General features: G+C 41.8%; 1 protein-coding gene across 1 annotated transcript in view; it reads left to right on the top strand.

Annotated features, from left to right (window-relative positions):
* Positions 1 to 18,919, top strand: part of LOC124275168 — a 40,638-nt gene extending 21,719 nt beyond the window's left edge. The window contains exons 16-23 of the mRNA XM_046710665.1: positions 2,346 to 2,434; positions 4,021 to 4,102; positions 4,332 to 4,455; positions 5,210 to 5,554; positions 8,750 to 8,854; positions 9,538 to 9,638; positions 15,583 to 15,647; positions 16,031 to 18,919. Coding sequence (XP_046566621.1) covers positions 2,346 to 2,434; positions 4,021 to 4,102; positions 4,332 to 4,455; positions 5,210 to 5,365 — 451 coding nt within the window. The 3' untranslated portion in view covers positions 5,366 to 5,554; positions 8,750 to 8,854; positions 9,538 to 9,638; positions 15,583 to 15,647; positions 16,031 to 18,919. The remainder of the gene's footprint in view (positions 1 to 2,345; positions 2,435 to 4,020; positions 4,103 to 4,331; positions 4,456 to 5,209; positions 5,555 to 8,749; positions 8,855 to 9,537; positions 9,639 to 15,582; positions 15,648 to 16,030) is intronic.
* Positions 18,920 to 19,547: the final 628 nt, after the last annotated feature.

Here is a 19,547-nt window from a genome sequence, read left to right as displayed (position 1 = left end):
GATCATGTCTGTCATGGTGCGTGATGTCATGTCTTTCATGGTGTTTGATGTCATGTCTATCATGTCTGTCATGGTGCGTGATGTCATGTCTGTCATGGTGTTTGATGTCATGTCTGTCATGGTGTGTCATGTCTATCATGGATCATGTCTGTCATGGTGCGTGATGTCATGTCTGTCATGGTGTTTGATGTCATGTCTGTCATGGTGAGTCATGTCTATCATGAATCATGTCTGTCATGATGCGTGATGTCATGCCTGTCATGGTGTTTGATGTCATGTCTATCATGGATCATGTCTGTCATGGTGCGTGATGTCATGTCTGTCATGGTGTTTGATGTCATGTCTATCATGTCTGTCATGGTGCGTGATGTCATGTCTGTCATGGTGTTTGATGTCATGTCTGTCATGGTGTGTCATGTCTATCATGGATCATGTCTGTCATGGTGCGTGATGTCATGTCTGTCATGGTGTTTGATGTCATGTCTGTCATGGTGCGTGATGTCATGTCTGTCATGGTGCGTGATGTCATGTCTGTCATGGTGTTTGATGTCATGTCTATCATGTATCATGTCTGTCATGGTGCGTGATGTTCATATCTGTCATGGTGTTTGATGCCATGTCTATCATGGTGTTTGATGTCATGTCTGTCATGGTGCGTGATGTCATGTCTGTCATGGTGCGTGATGTCATGAATCATGTCTATCATGGTGCGTGATGTCATGTCTGTCATGTCTGTCATGGTGCGTGATGACATGTCTGTCATGGTGCATGATGTCATGTCTGTCATGGTGCCTGATGTCATGTTTGTCATGATACGTGATGTCATGTCTTTCATGGTGTTTGATGTCATGTCTATCATGGATCATGTCTGTCATGGTGTGTGATGTCATGAATCATGTCTGTCATGATGCGTGATGTCATGTCTGTCATGGTGCCTGATGTCATGTTTGTCATGATGCGTGATGTCATGGATCATGTCTGTCATGATGCGTGATGTCATGTCTGTCATGGTGTTTGATGTCATGTCTATCATGGATCATGTCTGTCATGCTGCGTGATGTCATGAATCATGTCTGTCATGGTGCGTGATGTCATGAATCATGTCTGTCATGGTGCGTGATGTCATGTCTGTCATGGTGCGTGATGTCATGTCTGTTGTGGTGCGTGATGTCATGTCTATCATGGATCATGTCTGTCATGGTGCGTGATGTCATGTCTGGCATGGTGCTTGATGTCATGTATGTCATGGTGCGTGATGTCATGTCTGGCATGGTGCGTGATGTCATGTCTGGCATGGTGCGTGATGTCATGTCTGTCATGGTGTTTGATGTCATGCCTGTCATGGATCATGTCTGTCGTGGTGCTTGATGTCATGCCTGTCATGGATCATGTCTGTCGTGGTGCGTGATGTCATGTCTGACATGGATCATGTCTGCCATGGTGCTTGACGTCATGTCTGTCATGGTGCTTGATGTCATGTCAGTCATTGTTAATGTATGTCATGGTGCTTGATGTCATGTCAGTCATTGTTAATGTATGTCATGGTGCTTGATGTCATGTCAGTCATTGTTAATGTATGTCATGGTGCTTGATGTCATGTCAGTCATTGTTAATGTATGTCATGGTGCTTGATGTCATGTCAGTCATTGTTAATGTATGTCATGGTGCTTGATGTCATGTCAGTCATGGTTAATGTCTGCCATGGTGCTTGACGTCATGTCTGTCATGGTGCTTGATGCCATGTCAGTCATTGTTAATGTATGTCATGGTGCTTGATGTCATGTCAGTCATTGTTAATGTATGTCATGGTGCTTGATGTCATGTCAGTCATTGTTAATGTATGTCATGGTGCTTGATGTCATGTCAGTCATTGTTAAGGTATGTCATGGTGCTTGATGTCATGTCAGTCATGGTTAATGTATGTCATGGTGCTTGATGTCATGTCAGTCATTGTTAATGTATGTCATGGTGCTTGATGTCATGTCAGTCATGTTAATGTATGTCATGGTGCTTGATGTCATGTCAGTCATTGTTAATGTATGTCATGGTGCTTGATGTCATGTCAGTCATTGTTAATGTATGTCATGGTGCTTGATGTCATGTCAGTCATTGTTAATGTATGTCATGGTGCTTGATGTCATGTCAGTCATTGTTAATGTATGTCATGGTGCTTGATGTCATGTCAGTCATGGTTAATGTATGTCATGGTGCTTGATGTCATGTCAGTCATGGTTAATGTATGTCATGGTGTGAAATTGCCACATTGTCTTCTGGATACATTTCTACTTTAGCTATCATGTTCCAGAGATGATCAGTAATACAGAATGTAAACTATATCTCCCCAGGCACTGGATGGCTGTGTTCGGTATGATCCTGCCTAAACATATATCAGAGACTGTCAGCTCCATCACCAGCAAGTTCCAGCCCTACAAAGGTGAATCATAGCTTCAGTTTCAGGTTGTGTAGTACTGACGTTACAGTTGGGCAGTAGAGTAGCTGTGTGGTTGAAGAGTAAGGTCATCATGCCCCAGACTCATGGGTATGATGTCTGACACACATGTCTGGTGTTCCTGTGCAAGGGCTTGAAAAACATTAAGTCTGCATAAAACCCTACACACTCCCTCAGTAACAGCAGGGGTGGAAATAACCCATTGCCCAACGCCTGAGTCCAGTGTTTTTTTCTGTCGGGCAAGCAAATTTGTATATCACACTGTACTGGTGTCCAGTTGACTTTCCAATATTAATTATGTTGTTTATTTAAAAAATCAACAAGAAAACGTCTGGTATAGTGGAAAAATGATTAGGGCAAGTGATTTTACATGTGCCCCTGTACCGGAGTACACTAGCAATTTTAAAGTTATTTCCACCCCTGAACAGATGTATATACAGTTCCCCTCCTGTGAGATATGACCGCCTCCGTGGTGTAGTGGTTAGAGCGTCCGCCCGGAGAGTGGAAGGTTGCGGGTTCGATCCCCGACCGCATCATACCAAAAGATGTTAAAATATGGTACTTGTTGGTCCCTACCTGGCGCTCTGCATTAATGGGTACAACAAGGACTGGTCGGCTCGGAGTCAGTATAATGTGTCTGAGTAGGGTATTCATACTTCACTGCAGGGTGGTATCTCAGTTGTCTAGCACTATAAAACCAGCTTCAGTCTGGGCTAGTACAAGCAGCCACACATACACTCGCATGCACGTCATCATATGAGCAAAATATTCTCAAGTACGACGTTAAACCCAATTTCACCTCACCTCACCTGTGAGATATATCCCAACACGAGCTGAATTCGACGTTCTGGTGATTTAGACGATTGCATTGCTCGCGCTATAATCGGGGGAGTACGTGTGTGATCGGAGTGCACAAGCAGTTTCATCGGTAGGGTGATTGCCCAGTCGCTGTCGTGAGAAGTTTTATTGACAATGGAAATCGGGAAGTAAAGTTATATAAAAAGCAAACAAACATCAATATTATTTACCCACTTACGGTGCAAAATCAGCTGCCTTTATAACAAAAAATAGCAAGCGAAAATTCAGTAAGATCAGTCGTCTGCTGGTGACAGGCAATATGTAAATAGGAAGCCACGTGATCACAACACTCTCTCGCTGTGCGGAGCAAAAAAGTATAGCACATCGTTGAATACCCATACAAAATCCCCGGATGTGGCGAGCGGCAACAGTTTTACCGATATGATATCATCAACGCTATTTTTGTAGGAAACACTTGATATTTATGTGTGAAATAGATGAATATATTCTTTATCACTCAATAAAATATAGTAAAATATAAGCTTTAAATGATATTACAGATAAAAATTATGTTTTTGTGTTACATCGTCGAAAACCCCTGAAACCGGGATATATATGATAACAGCTGTATGTATACAGTCACCCTGTTGTTAGTCATGCATTATACCACCTGTACCTTTACACTTACCTTACTGTGAGATCTACATAACACCTGTATATATACACTTCCCCTGCTGTAAGTTATACATAATAACACCTGTGTATGTATGTAGTTCCCCTGCTGAGGAGCTGGGAGGTGCTGGAGCTGATCAAGGAGCTGATGCAACTATTGGAGGCACTGCAGAAACATTCCAGGTGAGTGCCCAGAGGCTGTCAGTAATCAAGTATGAACTAGGCAGACCAGCGGTTGATAAGATAAGTACTGATCCCTGCTTTAGGTGTCTGATTGTACCCAGTCATCCAAGCAGATCACATACTGTAATGGCCCAGTTATAACATCTCTCAGTATATTATTTAGAGTATATGTTTAAAACTGACTCCATAATTTTATGTCCAATCAAACACATGATTATGTCTATTGCAGCTATAAGGGCAGAGTAAGCATTTCCATCGACAAACTGAAGGCTGTGCAGATGCAGATGCAGCACCTGAAGACAACATCAACACCATCAACACCATCAACACCGTCATTATCAACAGCTACACAGGTAGAGCAACACAAGTTTTGTGTCACTAGATGGGATGAGCGTGCTTTTTAATGAGGCCAGCCTGGGCCCATTTTACAAATCTCTCATAGCTCTACGACTATCGTAAGTCAATGTTACAGTATAGGAGAGCTTTGTGAAACGGGGCCCTGGACTGTCATTTCTTTCAGAACCTGTCCTTTTGTGAACTCATTATACAAAGTATTACCAAAGACTCCATGGGGATGCCAGGTTAAAATAGCCCCCACCAACCTGTGCTAGTCGTATGCTAATGGATAAGATGACCCATGAAGATCAGGGATAAAATTGATCTTCAGTAACCCATGCTTGTCGTAAGAGGCGACTCACTGGATCGGGTCGTCAGGCTCACTGACTTGGTTGACACATGTTATTGTATCCCAATTGCGTAGATTGATGCTCATGTGCTGTTGATCACCAATTATTTATAGACCGGCGCCATATAACTGGATTATTAGTGCGACATTAAACTAAACTCACTCACTAATGGACCAGATGGTGAAGCAAAGTGACTCCATTGCATGTCATTGTAACCTGATAGTGTGAATCAAGGCTCACAAAATCAAATGCTGGAATCTTTGACACAGACTGAATTATTTTCATGTTGCCTACATTAAGCTTAAATATTACTGTGTGTTATCACAGAAGAAAGTATAACCTGAAACTATGAGTATCTTTATGTTCATCTGAGATTCATTGAGAGCCTCTGTTGATTGTTGTTGTTGATTTTATGTTCAAGTTACGAACATTCACAAACAAGCCTGTGGCCAGTCAGTCATCCAGACCGACACAAGTCTATGTAGACCGTCCTGATCCATCCGCCTGTACAGATGTCACTCCGACTTCCTCAACGTTCGTCACAACCAGGCTCCGTACCCACCACCTCCGACTTTGATGTCAAACCCTCCATTTCCAGTCTAGCAGCATCCAGAATGAAGGCCAGACCTAAAGCCTCCAACATCAACAACACCATCACCACTGCCACCACCAGTACTGCCACCGCTGAACAGGCTGATCACCCACAGGATCTGACTGTCGTACACAACTGTTTCCAGCTTGTGTGGGCTAATGTGTACCAAGTGTGGTAAATGTTTTGACGCCATTTTTAAAGTGACGTGTCTGCCTGTGTGTCGGCCTGAAGTATATCCCACCTGTAATCAGTTACGTGTGTGTAGACGGCAGCTGTCAATATTGTCATTTTACCCTGAAAAGGTCCTAAATTCATTTTAGCCTTGAAATGGCCTTAGTTGAGTTGAGTTGAGTTGCTCTAAAATGCCCTACATTTGGCAAAACTTGTCAAGTTATGATTTTAATACATAATAAAAGTACCTTGCATTGACAGTGAGTGTTAATTAATCTCAGTGGCAAAGCAAAACCAGTGCAGCGATGTAAATTTCCCTCTGATGGTCGGTCCCTCATTTGACCAACCTGCCATATGTGTTTCTATAGGAATGACAAGTCTTTACGGATGATCATACTTGAGCTCACGCTTGAATACACTATTAATATCTATACCGAAACGTATCTATTGTACAATATAAAAGTTGATCATCCATGAAGGCTTGTCATTCCTATTACTTACAACTTATAGAATGCCTCTCAAACAGGTGTGCTTCTATAGTTCCTTCAAATTATTGATTGGGCCTTGAAAGCCCGTAGAAAAGCCTTTAGTTTCAAGGCTGATAATCTGTACGAACCCTGTACCAGTGCTATGTCTGTGTAGACTACAGTAGATGTGTCTACCTGTACTATGTCTGTGTAGACTACAGTAGGTGTCTACCTGTACTATGTCTGTGTGGACTACAGTAGGTGTCTACCTGTACTATGTCTGTGTAGACTACAGTAGGTGTCTACCTGTACTATGTCTGTGTAGACTACAGTAGATGTCTACCTGTACTATGTCTGTGTAGACTACAGTAGGTGTCTACCTGTACTATGTCTGTGTGGACTACAGTAGATGTCTACCTGTACTATGTCTGTGTAGACTACAGTAGGTGTCTACCTGTACTATGTCTGTGTAGACTACAGTAGGTGTCTACCTGTACTATGTCTGTGTAGACTACAGTAGGTGTCTACCTGTACTATGTCTGTGTAGACTACAGTAGGTGTCTACCTGTACTATGTCTGTGTAGACTACAGTAGGTGTCTACCTGTACTATGTCTGTGTAGACTACAGTAGATGTCTACCTGTACTATGTCTGTGTAGACTACAGTAGGTGTCTACCTGTACTATGTCTGTGTAGACTACAGTAGGTGTCTACCTGTACTATGTCTGTGTAGACTACAGTAGATGTCTACCTGTACTATGTCTGTGTGGACTACAGTAGGTGTGTGTAGACTACCTGTACTATGTCTGTGTAGACTACAGTAGGTGTCTACCTGTACTATGTCTGTGTAGACTACAGTAGGTGTCTACCTGTACTATATGTCTGTGTCTGTGTAGACTACAGTAGGTGTCTACCTGTACTATGTCTGTGTAGACTACAGTAGGTGTCTACCTGTACTATGTCTGTGTAGACTACAGTAGGTGTCTACCTGTACTATGTCTGTGTAGACTACAGTAGGTGTCTACCTGTACTATGTCTGTGTAGACTACAGTAGGTGTCTACCTGTACTATGTCTGTGTAGACTACAGTAGGTGTCTACCTGTACTATGTCTGTGTAGAATACAGTAGGTGTCTACCTGTACTATGTCTGTGTAGACTACAGTAGGTGTGTACCTGTACTATGTCTGTGTAGACTACAGTAGGTGTCTACCTGTACTATGTCTGTGTAGACTACAGTAGGTGTCTACCTGTACTATGTCTGTGTAGACTACAGTAGGTGTCTACCTGTACTATGTCTGTGTAGACTACAGTAGGTGTCTACCAGTGCTATATCTGTGTAGACTACAGTAGGTGTCTCTACAGTGTACTATGTCTGTGTAGACTACAGTAGGTGTGTCTACCTGTACTATGTCTGTGTAGACTACAGTAGGTGTCTACCTGTACTATGTCTGTGTAGACTACAGTAGGTGTCTACCTGTACTATGTCTGTGTAGACTACAGTAGGTGTGTCTACCTGTACTATGTCTGTGTAGACTACAGTAGGTGTCTACCTGTACTATGTCTGTGTAGACTACAGTAGGTGTCTACCTGTACTATGTCTGTGTAGACTACAGTAGGTGTCTACCTGTACTATGTCTGTGTAGACTACAGTAGGTGTCTACCAGTGTGTCTATGTCTGTGTAGACTACAGTAGGTGTACTACCTGTACTATGTCTGTGTAGACTACAGTAGGTGTCTACCTGTACTATGTCTGTGTAGACTACAGTAGGTGTCTACCTGTACTATGTCTGTGTAGACTACAGTAGGTGTCTACCTGTAGGTGTCTACCTGTACTATGTCTGTGTAGACTACAGTAGGTGTCTACCTGTGTATGTCTGTGTAGACTACAGTAGGTGTCTACCTGTACTATGTCTGTGTAGACTACAGTAGGTGTCTACCTGTACTATGTCTGTGTAGACTACAGTAGGTGTCTACCTGTACTATGTCTGTGTAGACTACAGTAGGTGTCTACCTGTACTATGTCTGTGTAGACTACAGTAGGTGTCTACCTGTACTATGTCTGTGTAGACTACAGTAGGTGTCTACCTGTACTATGTCTGTGTAGACTACAGTAGGTGTGTACCTGTACTATGTCTGTGTAGACTACAGTAGGTGTCTACCTGTACTATGTCTGTGTAGACTACAGTAGGTGTCTACCTGTACTATATCTGTGTAGACTACAGTAGGTTTCTACCTGTACTATGTCTGTGTAGACTACAGTAGGTGTCTACCTGTACTATGTCTGTGTAGACTACAGTAGTAGGTGTCTACCTGTACTATGTCTGTGTAGACTACAGTAGGTGTCTACCTGTACTATGTCTGTGTAGACTACAGTAGGTGTCTACCAGTGCTATGTCTGTGTAGACTACAGTAGGTGTCTACCTGTACTATGTCTGTGTAGACTACAGTAGGTGTCTACCAGTGCTATGTCTGTGTAGACTACAGTAGGTGTGTACCTGTACTATGTCTGTGTAGACTACAGTAGGTGTCCACCTGTACTATGTCTGTGTAGACTACAGTAGGTGTCTACCAGTGCTATGTCTGTGTAGACTACAGTAGTAGGTGTCTACCTGTACTATGTCTGTGTAGACTACAGTAGGTGTCTACTTGTACTATGTCTGTGTATTGAAGCCTGTCCATGTTTATATTTCAGCACTGAGACAGACCTAAGCATGTTTATATTTGTGTTCCAGTGTTGAGATCGAGGCCTCCCTGCAGCAGTCCGTCAGCAATGACTACCTCAGCCTACTGACCCGCCTCACCAGGATCATCAAGGACCTTCGATATGAGTTTGCCCTGTGAGTCATATTTGTGTTTATGTTTCATTCCTGTTTTGTAAATACTATTCTATAAGTATCAACTCCCGCAAACATTTTTGTTTTGTGACTGCGATAAAGGGCGTTTGAGGATTCCGTTATGCCAGTATAGCAGTTCAATATACAGACAAAATATAGAATATCCTCACTACTCCTAGGCCAAATGTAGAGATAGTATCCAAATCAGGTGATTGATACATCCGGCCTTATCCCCCACACTGCATATCTTGACCATGTAGAACACCAGTGCTTGTCACGTCCAGTAGACCAGGGTTAATATTCAGGCAGTTGGTTGTGGACATGTGGACTGTGTGGGTCAAGCAGTGAGGAAAACCTTGTATGTTTTAGTAACCTGATACATTCTGTGGCTAGTTCCATATCAACAAGAATTTCCAGAGGGTGGGAGGTGTCATAGAAATTACTGGATAACAGTTTTACTGCTGCTGAAAGATCCTAAAAGATCGGGACATTTCAAGCATTTGGCCTAAGACTATTACAATATCCCCTGCCTCAGTTAACCCCTTTTTGTTTATTTGCATTAATCACCAGTCTGTACATTGTGTGTCCAAGGAGATTGAAAGTGTTATTGAAGAGTCGTTGTTGATGATTGGAATGAAAATGGATGGCATTTAGCACTGTGACTAAGCTCTATATTTTGTTTTCAGATGTCTTTCAATTTCTCCCGTATGAAATTCCTAATGAGAGAGAGAAGTTTCAAAACTTCTGTGATCAGCTGAACACAGTATTTGTTAAGCTGAAGCATAAGGTAATAATGATGAGTGATTGAGTGAGTTTAATTTTACCCTGCTTTTAGCAATATTACAGCAATATCTCGACAGGGGACACCAGAAATGGGCTTGACACATTGTACCTATGTGGAGAATTGAACCCGGGTCTTCAGCGTGACGTGCGAACGGTTTAACCACTAGGCTACCCCACCACCCTGGTAATAATAGATATTCAGTCCACTGTCAGCTAATGAACAAATGCTTACATGTTGCCAATCTCAGTAACACTTGACCCTGTGGGGATGTAATGAATTGTGAATTAAGGAGGAAATGTGAAAAATAATAAATGATTAAAAAATAATGAAAATTTGAAAAATAGTCATTAATTGTCTAGAAGCCATACATGGTTGAAATGAATGAGAACGATGGTGACACAGCTCATGGAGAGGAGGCACAGATATCTATTTACCTCAGGCACTGATACTGTACAGTTTTATTTCCCCTAGGTTTACCAGGATCTGCTGATTACGAGTTTGAGTCCCAGACTAGCTCTGTATATATTATCATTGATGTTTTATCACAAGGTGTCTGTGAGGTTGACTACTTACATTGATTCAGCTGACATACAAAACAACAGATTTTGTAGTGATTTAGCAGGGTGATTTAATCTGGGGGTCTAGAGGACTCGAAGTATTTTAATTGTGGGAGTCTGTGGGTAACAAACAGAGGTCCTTAGCACACACACTCTAGGACTGTTTATTTAGAACTGATATGGTGATCCCAGAGTTATAGTGGATATACAAGTGCCAGTGCTTGAGGATAGTGGAGCAATAGCCTGTATTTTGTATTCATTTAATCATTCTGAAATTTCAGCAATTATAACGTAAACATTCCCTTTGGATTATGGTAGCCTTATTCCTGTTGATACACAGAATACATACAGAAAATCAAAAGAAATTTTACCACAAGTCATAGCTGTTCCTAGTGGTATACCTAGTCTACCCCTGAGTTATCTCCCTTGATCCTGACATCACTGTATTGTTCTCCTAGAACCCTTCATAATTTTTGTGTATGGTCCACACGCATGACGTGCAGAGAATCGAGTGAAATTTCATTTCAAATCAAGACTTCAATTCTTCATATCTAGGTCAGTTACAAATCGCATTCAATTTAATATTCAATCGCATTGCTGTTTTGCATTTATATTAGATATATATAATATATATTAGACAAAGTCACTTCCCACAGAAACCAGGGGTGCTATGACCGGGAAAGCCGGTTACCATGCCTTGGTGTACGTAGGAGGCCGGTCCCCTCAGGGGGAGAAGCGACGCTTCAAGCGACGGGGATGGAGTCGGCCCACCCGGTTCTTGGTCCGGGGTGACTGTGGCTCAGGCTACACACTCAGCGACCTTTGACCCTGGGAGCGAGTCATCCGTGGCTGCTCCCTGTCGCATACAGCCTGCTACCTTCTCCCACGGGGAGACCGAGCTGCAAGCGTTTCATGGGTCTGACTCGGGCCAGACGACACGTGATTCCCGCCCAGGCTTTAGCCAGGCCGCTGGGTCGGCTGCTATGGATAACGGTGTATCAATCCAGTAGTCTGATTTGCACAGACCTTGTGGTTCAGAGGACACGGCTACGGACCTGCAAGGTTATTTTGACACAGAAAATACGCCCTTAATCCCGTTAGTTTCTGATGTGACGGACCAGGAGGATTCATCAGTTTATCCTTTTTCACAACAAGTGTTTTCCATGAGAGAAGGGTTGTTGACGGTACAACCTATGGACATTTCAGCACAGGATTTTAAGCCGGGCTGGTCATTTAAGGAAAAGCCGGAACTTTTGCACGGACTTTATCCTAATACTCTACCACCTCCGTCGGATGAGCAGCAGATAGATATTGTCATGGAACTCGGATTAACAGGTTGTCTTCCCCCGGAACGGATGCCCAGGCTGTCATTACCACATTCATCATCACTTAAGAAAGTGTTGGAGAATTACAACTTAGGCCTCTCCAAGGCTACAAGGTTCTTTGCCTAGGGTTTCTCATAAACCCATTTATTCCATCCATGATCGTGTTATCCCAGCCAATCAACCAAGTTTAGACAAGGACTTTAAACAGTTACAGGATGCTAGAGGCTCTCGTGAATATGCACCGTTCTGTACTTTCAAGGACTGTAGGGAATTGGGATATGGCAGCCTGATCGGCGATTGATACCCTGTCTTATTCAAATATGGTTTCTGCGGGAGTTTGTGCCTTGCTCCCACCTGTGTTTCAAGATTATACGGGAGTTAAGAAAGACACTTTGATTTCCATGACTGCTAAAGAGGTGGCCTTAGCGCATTTGTTTCTGGATGTAGTGTATCAGTCCTTAGCCGATGCGATGGCGACTCAAGTGAATATATTGGGCCGACTTATAGCTATTGAGCGGATACAGCGGCTAGATTCAGTGAGAACTTTACCGGATGTTTCAAGGGATTTTCTGTTTCATCAGCCCTTGGAATCGGATAGCACCTTTAATGGACAATGTCAGGAGGCTATTGAGGCTAGAGATGCTTTGATGTCGAGGAACTTGAATCAACGTTTGGCGTCGGCTCTTTTATTCCAAAATAGAGGAAGGGCTGACACTAGATCTAGAAGGGGATCCAGTGTACGTCTCGCTCTGCTCCATCTTCAACAAGGTGTAGTCAGAATTTTCAGAGGTCTGCATTTGAACGTGCCTCGGATTCAAGAGTGTGTTCAACAAATGTGGCTTTTACTAGAGGCTCATCCTCATCTAGGGGTAGAAGTAGGGGAGGTAGATTTTTTTTGTGGATCAAGATCAACTTCCAAGAAATATTGACTTAAGTCTCACTGTTCAGCACTCGAATCGGAAACGTTCCTCGACATGATATTGAATTTGGACTTTGTATGTCCGTTGACACAATCTCCAGTAGGGGGCAGGTTGGCCCAATATTTGGACAATTGGAAACTAATAATACCAGACGAGTGGGTCCTGTCTGTCGTGAGCAGGGGGTTTATTCTTCCCTGGCACAAGCAGCCTCCAGTGACTTGCTTTCCAGAGGGTCGTCGGTTTGTTCTTCAGCCCAGCGTTTAGCGGGAGCAAACTTAGCAATGAAACAGTTACTGGAGAAACGGGCAATCATAGAACTTCCTCCAGGGGATCAGACATGCGGGTTTTATTCACCGGTATTCCTTGTCCCCAAGAAAGATTCAGACAAAACGCGCATGATAATAGACTTGAAAGTGTTGAACAAGCTATTTTTGAGGAAACCGCCAAAGTTCAGGATGGAATCAGTTGCAAACCTACGCACCTTGATTTGTCAGGATTCCAAGTTTATAAGCATAGATCTAAAGGATGCGTATCTTCATATCCCTATTCATCCGAGATCTCGGAAATACCTAAGATTTGCGGTGAACGGTCTCAGGTTTCAGTTAAGGGTGCTGCCAGAATATCACTAGCGCCGTGGCTGTTCACGAAAAAAAATCTCCCCGATTCTAGCTTTTCTTCATCAACGAAGGATTGCAGTACACGGTTATCTGGATGATTTCTTGGCAAGGCATGTGGTGACAGCAGTTCTCATGAAGCAAACCAACTTTATAATCCACATGTTTACACATCTTGGTCTAATAGTTCATCCTACCAAGTCAGAACTGGTCCCTTCCACGAGGATCAAGTTTCTGGGGGCAATCTTAGATTCAAGAGCAGGCCGTATTTACACTCCTCAGGATCGTTGGTTGGAAATATCAACCAAGATAAACAATATGTTACAGAGGCCAACTGCATCAGTTCGTTCATGTCCCTTCTAGGATCTCTCACTTCAATCCAGGATTATACTGTAAGAGGAAGACTAAGGTGAGCTTCCCGCAGATCTGGCTCAACCAGTTTCGGATAGACGACTTGGAACATCTCATAGCTTTTCCAGACAGAGTCGAAGGGAGATATTATGGTGGACTGTGGACGTGAATGTGTTGCTGGGAGTTTCATTACGTCCACATGTGGACATCTGGCAGACTCAAGGTGTGTCCAATCCTCCATTCAAACTAATCCCAGAGGACTGTTAAAAATTCAACAACACGACTGTCTAGTTTATCTAGTGGCACCAGCGTGGCCTGCCAGACCTTGGTTTCCCAGTCTACTACAACTATTGGTGGACAAACCTCTACGTCTCCCGTTGTGGCACAATCTAATCAGTCAACCCAAGTCCAACAGGTTTCGCAAGAATGTCAGTCAACTTGCGCTACACGTATGGAAGCTATTTCAAGCTCACTCAGGAAACAGGGATTTACGGTTGCAGCTACCAGAGCTATTTCAGAACCCGTTAGACCTTCCACAGCTGCCTTGTACGACGCTAAGTGGCGATGATTCATCAAGTGGAGACAAGAGTGTGGAATCTTGAATGTGCCTGTCACCATTCCAACGATAGCGGACTTTATCCCTTAGGAACAGAAATATTTTAAGCATAATACTATTGAGGGATATCGATCAGCTATTGCTTCAGTCATGGATGTTCAAGGTTTATCTGTGGGCTCGGATACATCGCTTCACAAAATGATCAGATCCTTTCAGATTAAGGATATATCGTCTCCAACGATATTTCCTAAGTGGGATTTAACATTAGTGCTTCAATCTCTTCAGAAATCTCCTTATGAGCCTATGCAGGACACTTCTCTACAGTATCTGGCATTTAAGACGCCATTTCTCTTGGCATTTGCAACGGCTTCCAGAGTTTCGGAATTACATGCGGTAAACTTTAAATCCATCACTTTTTCGGAAGGATATAAACAGATAACTTTCAGAACTGTGCCGGAATTCATTTCATGTTGACCTGGCATCTACATCTTCAGGAAGGATGACGCAGTGAGAGATGGTGCCAAGGACTATCTGAGGTACGACTTGGATGGATGATACATTTATAGTCTAATGGCAGTTAACCGGAAGTGACATCATAGAACAGGAAGTGACGTCATAGAACCGGAAGTGTCCTCATAGAACCGGAAGTGACGTCATAAAGTAGAATCTAAGTGATTTAGTATTACATCATAGAGATTGTCTCTAGGATCCGGAAGTGCTGTCGTTAGACCGGAAGTGACGTCATCAAACAGGAAGTGACGTCATAATTTTAAGGAATGTTAGTTTAATGACATAATTCGGGGGATTCAAATAGAATCATGATACATTCATAGGAATCTATCGTAATCTGGATTTATGGCGTCAGGTATTATATATTTCCTACTATTACGGATTAGGATTATCATGATATCTATCATATCAACCATAACTGTAGGAAGTTAGAAGACTCTCCATCTCTGGGAATGTATTCCCTCACTGCTACTGACCAAACTGGAGATAAATTATTTATCTCTGACTAAGTCATAGTTATTCTTAGGAGGTTGAGTAATCAACTCTCAGGTGGTTGTATAGAGGGTAGTATCTTCCAAGGGTAACCCTCCTTCCTTACTTGGTATTCAGGCAACCATAATCCAGGGGGAATGTTTACGTTATAATTAGGAACAATTACATGTATTGTTAGTAATTGTTAGTAAACTTACCTCTGGATTATGGCGAGTAGTTCCCACCCTGTGTCCTCCCCGCGAAATTATCCTTAAAAGATGTCAAAGATGTGTTGTTTTTAAGAAAAATTATGAAGGGTTCTAGAACAATACAGTGACATCAAGATCAAGGGAGATAACTCAGGGGTAGACTAGGTATACCACTAGGAACAGCTATGACTTAGTGTTAAAATTTCTTTTGATTTTCTGTATGTATTCTGTGTATCAACAGGAATAGGGCTACCATAATCCAGAGGTAAGTTTACTAACAATTACTAACAATACATGTAATTGTTCCTTTTCATTTCTAAAGATATTCTGCATCCTTGTAGCACTCCTATGTGTACAGAATGGATGATCTTGTAAATCTGTCCCACTTTTGCCATGTCAGATATTTGACCCGACGTACGTGTGTTTTGTTTCAGCCAGTAGTGTTCGAGTCAGTTACAGTTGATGCATTGATGTCCTTCTTCCGTAACACAAGCAACAGGTACAACTGAAGTCCTTCATTTCTCTGTCAATATCCTCTCTCTATATATGTAAATATGGTTTACAAATCTGTAATTTTGTCTATTGGTACAGCATTTTCAAAATTCAATTTATACATTTCATTTCTGGCTTTTATCAAAGTAATAAGCATATATCTTCTGGTGTTCTAACTGTATAAATATATATATATATATACTAAACAAACTCATTGTGACGACTAGTTTTAGTTTTCACTAACCATAGATCATTATATACTTTTCAACTAAATATACATCAAGCGGACAGTTTGTTACATTCATCAGTTCATTATAAGTGTGTTTGTTATTAACATAGCTTACTGTATGTTGAATTTGTGATTAAAGGTTATTTTTGTTATGTTTTCAGGCCCATCCTTCAGTCCGGTTTGATTCAGCTGGACAACATCATCCGCAGCCTGTACGAACTGGTGAAGAAGCTGCCTGACTGATGTTACTGGATCTTACTTGGTGCTACATGTTGAAGATACGTGGACATGTCAACCATTAGGACCCTGAACTATTGCCTGAAGGATCTTACTTGGTGCTGCAAGTTGGAGATACATGGACATATCATCCATTAGGACCTGACAAACGGACAGACTGACCAACAATCATCCTGAACTGTTGCCTGAAGGAGCTTACTGGATCTTACTTGGTGCTGCAAGTTGAAGATACATGGACATATCAACCATTAGGACCTGACAAACGGACAGACTGACCAACAATCACCCTGAACTGTTGCCTGAAGGATCTTACTGGATCTTACTTGGTGCTGCATGTTGGAGATACATGGACGTATCATCCATTAGGACCTGACAGACGGACAGACTGACCAACAATCATCCTGAACTGTTGCCTGAAGGATCTTACTGGATCTTACTTGGTGCTGCAAGTTGAAGATACATGGACGTATCATCCATTAGGACCTGACAGACGGACAGACTGACCAACAATCATCCTGAACTGTTGCCTGAAGGATCTTACTTGGTGCTGCAAGTTGAAGATACATGGACATATCATCCATTAGGACCTGACAAACGGACAGACTGACCAACAATCATCCTGAACTATTGCCTGAAGGATCTTACTTGGTGCTGCAAGTTGAAGATACATGGACATATCATCCATTAGGACCTGACAAACGGACAGACTGACCAACAATCATCCTGAACTGTTGCCTGAAGGAGCTTACTGGATCTTACTTGGTGCTGCAAGTTGAAGATACATGGACATATCAACCATTAGGACCTGACAAACGGACAGACTGACCAACAATCACCCTGAACTGTTGCCTGAAGGATCTTACTGGATCTTACTTGGTGCTGCAAGTTGAAGATACATGGACATATCATCCATTAGGACCTGACAAACGGACAGACTGACCAACAATCATCCTGAACTGTTGCCTGAAGGATCTTACTGGATCTTACTTGGTGCTGCATGTTGAAGATACATGGACATATCATCCATTAGGACCTGACAGACGGACAGACTGACCAACAATCATCCTGAACTGTTGCCTGAAGGATCTTACTGGATCTTACTTGGTGCTGCAAGTTGGAGATACATGGACGTATCATCCATTAGGAACTGTTGCCTGACTGAAGGTAATTGAGGATCAGACAGATGGAACATCAGGTTGGACAATCTTCCTGAACTTGTTGTTGGATCTGAATGGTAGATGATCATCAGACAGAAGATAACTGCAGTTTCCTATGACAATACTAACCAAACAGTTTGAAATCAGGACAACTTGGGTCAATCAACAGACTTGAAGCTTTTACAACATGTACATTATGAACAATTTGTTGACTTCTTGATGATGGGGGAAAGTTTTGAGCAGTTCAGTGAATGCTTAGTTCCTTTCTATCAGTTTTCTCAAATGACTTTATACGGTATGTGCCCTGCCAAAAAGATATGTTTCTTAGCAACATTGTGATATTTGTTGAATGATCTTCCTTGTTGACATGGATTTGATGGATGGATGTGTTTGGAATACATGACTTATGTTTGTTAAATGTTGAGTGAACATGATGTTTCTTTATCATAATAGTCCATGATATTAATTAGGGCTGCGACAATTCGGTTCAATTCATCGAAAATCGAATGTGACACCTTAGTTTCGATTTTTGATAACCATTATCACTATTTAGATTAGATATTTGAATACCTATTTAAATTATTTCCATGCAGCCAGAACATAATTTTGACTCCCAAGTCGAGCTACTTCGAGCGCTCAAATAAGGCGAAACATGACTGGTTGATCCCGGGCTAATTATCTAGTGAGAATTGTTGTTAGTAGACATCGCCAAGTTGACGATGGATTTCACACTAAAAAGCCTACTCTGAGAATTAATGAAATTTGATGTTTACACTTGTAGGAAGAATCAAATCGAAAATGATCGAATCAAGGGTCCAATATCGAAAATCGAATTGAATCAAGGATGGGTGAATCGTTGCAGCTCTATTATTTATGTGTCAAATGTTGGTTCTTTAGCAGTTTGTTGTTTAAATCATGGACTTGAAGATTAGTTTATGGCAAATTTTATGTTTAGGATTGTATCTTTAAAGTTACTTTGTTACAATGTTTTATAGTGGATGTTTGAAGCATTGTCAGTTTTAAGTTGTATGTAAACAAGATGCATTTAATATTATTTAGATGTTTTACCCTACTGCAGTTCAGGATCCTTTTTTTATGACAAGTATGGTAGTGTTGATGGTGACATGTCTGTACTTAGCTGCCATAACCATATCTCTGTGCATTTCTCTCTAAAAGCATCTTGACATCCACTTTGGGATATTGTCCTATTGTGTTGAGCAGCACAGGGATGTAGTTATCTCAAGAAGTCTGTAGTGAGAGTACCCATGAAGATCCGGGTTAGAATGGGTCCTAAGCAACCCATGCTTGTCATAAATGCGACTAACGGGATCGGGTGGTCAGGCTCACTGACTTGGTTCACAAGTGATTGTATCCCAGTTGTGTAGATCGAAAGCTGGAAAATTGCTGAGTGCAGTGTTAAACAACAAAGAACCAACTTTTGTGAGAGAACTATGAGTGAATGTTGGTGTATGCCCCAGTCTGCTGTATAGTAAATATGTAAATATTCAAGTTCTGCAGACAAACCATTGGTTGATATTATAAGCAGCATTCTAGGATACAAGGACACACAGTCATTCAGGTTACATATTGTCCTCCTCATGGGGACAGGTGATGTTATCACAGTTTGGAAATTTTAGTGTTAATGTGACAATAATTACAAACAAATTTCAAAAGTGTGGTGTTTTGAAACAGATTCTTGTAACAGTAGGACAGCATTCAAAACATTGCAGTTAGAGAAGTTGTTATCGGCAAAATTTGTCATTATTGTACTTCTCAACTTCTAAAAATGCCATCCAAAGAAGTTAATGTGTCAAATATCAAGATATATACATTATTCAGTAGTCTTTGTGTATTGGAATAGCTAAATGTTTCTTTGTAGAATGCAAAATATGAACAAGGTTAATGAATTATGTGGTTACAAGTGTCCTTACTGTCATAGTTTTCATTTGCACGTTCAGTTCTCCTCATGGGTACAATGCATGAAGTCACTTCCTCATGTCGTTCTATGGTATTGCTGGGATTTTACAAAAGCAGCTTAAAATCAAAGCCACTAACCTTGTTGTCTTGACAACAAGCTGCTGGATACATCCTTCTTGGTTCTTGAGGGGGCGGTGGGGTAGCCTTGTGGTTAAAGCATTCGCTCATCACGCCAAAGACCTAGGTTCGATTCCCCACATAGGTCCAATGTGTGAAGCCATTTTCCGGTGGCCTCCGCAGTGATATTGTTGGAATATTGCTAAAAGGGGAGTAAAACCTAGACTCACTCACTCACTTTGTTCTTGAC

The sequence above is a fragment of the Haliotis rubra genome, unplaced genomic scaffold (assembly GCF_003918875.1).
Source record: "Haliotis rubra isolate DU_JTF1 unplaced genomic scaffold, ASM391887v1 Scf199, whole genome shotgun sequence".
Classification (NCBI taxonomy): Eukaryota; Metazoa; Mollusca; class Gastropoda; order Lepetellida; family Haliotidae; genus Haliotis; species Haliotis rubra.
Note: the sequence above shows the minus strand (reverse complement) of the source record. Positions and strands in the feature narration are given on the sequence as shown.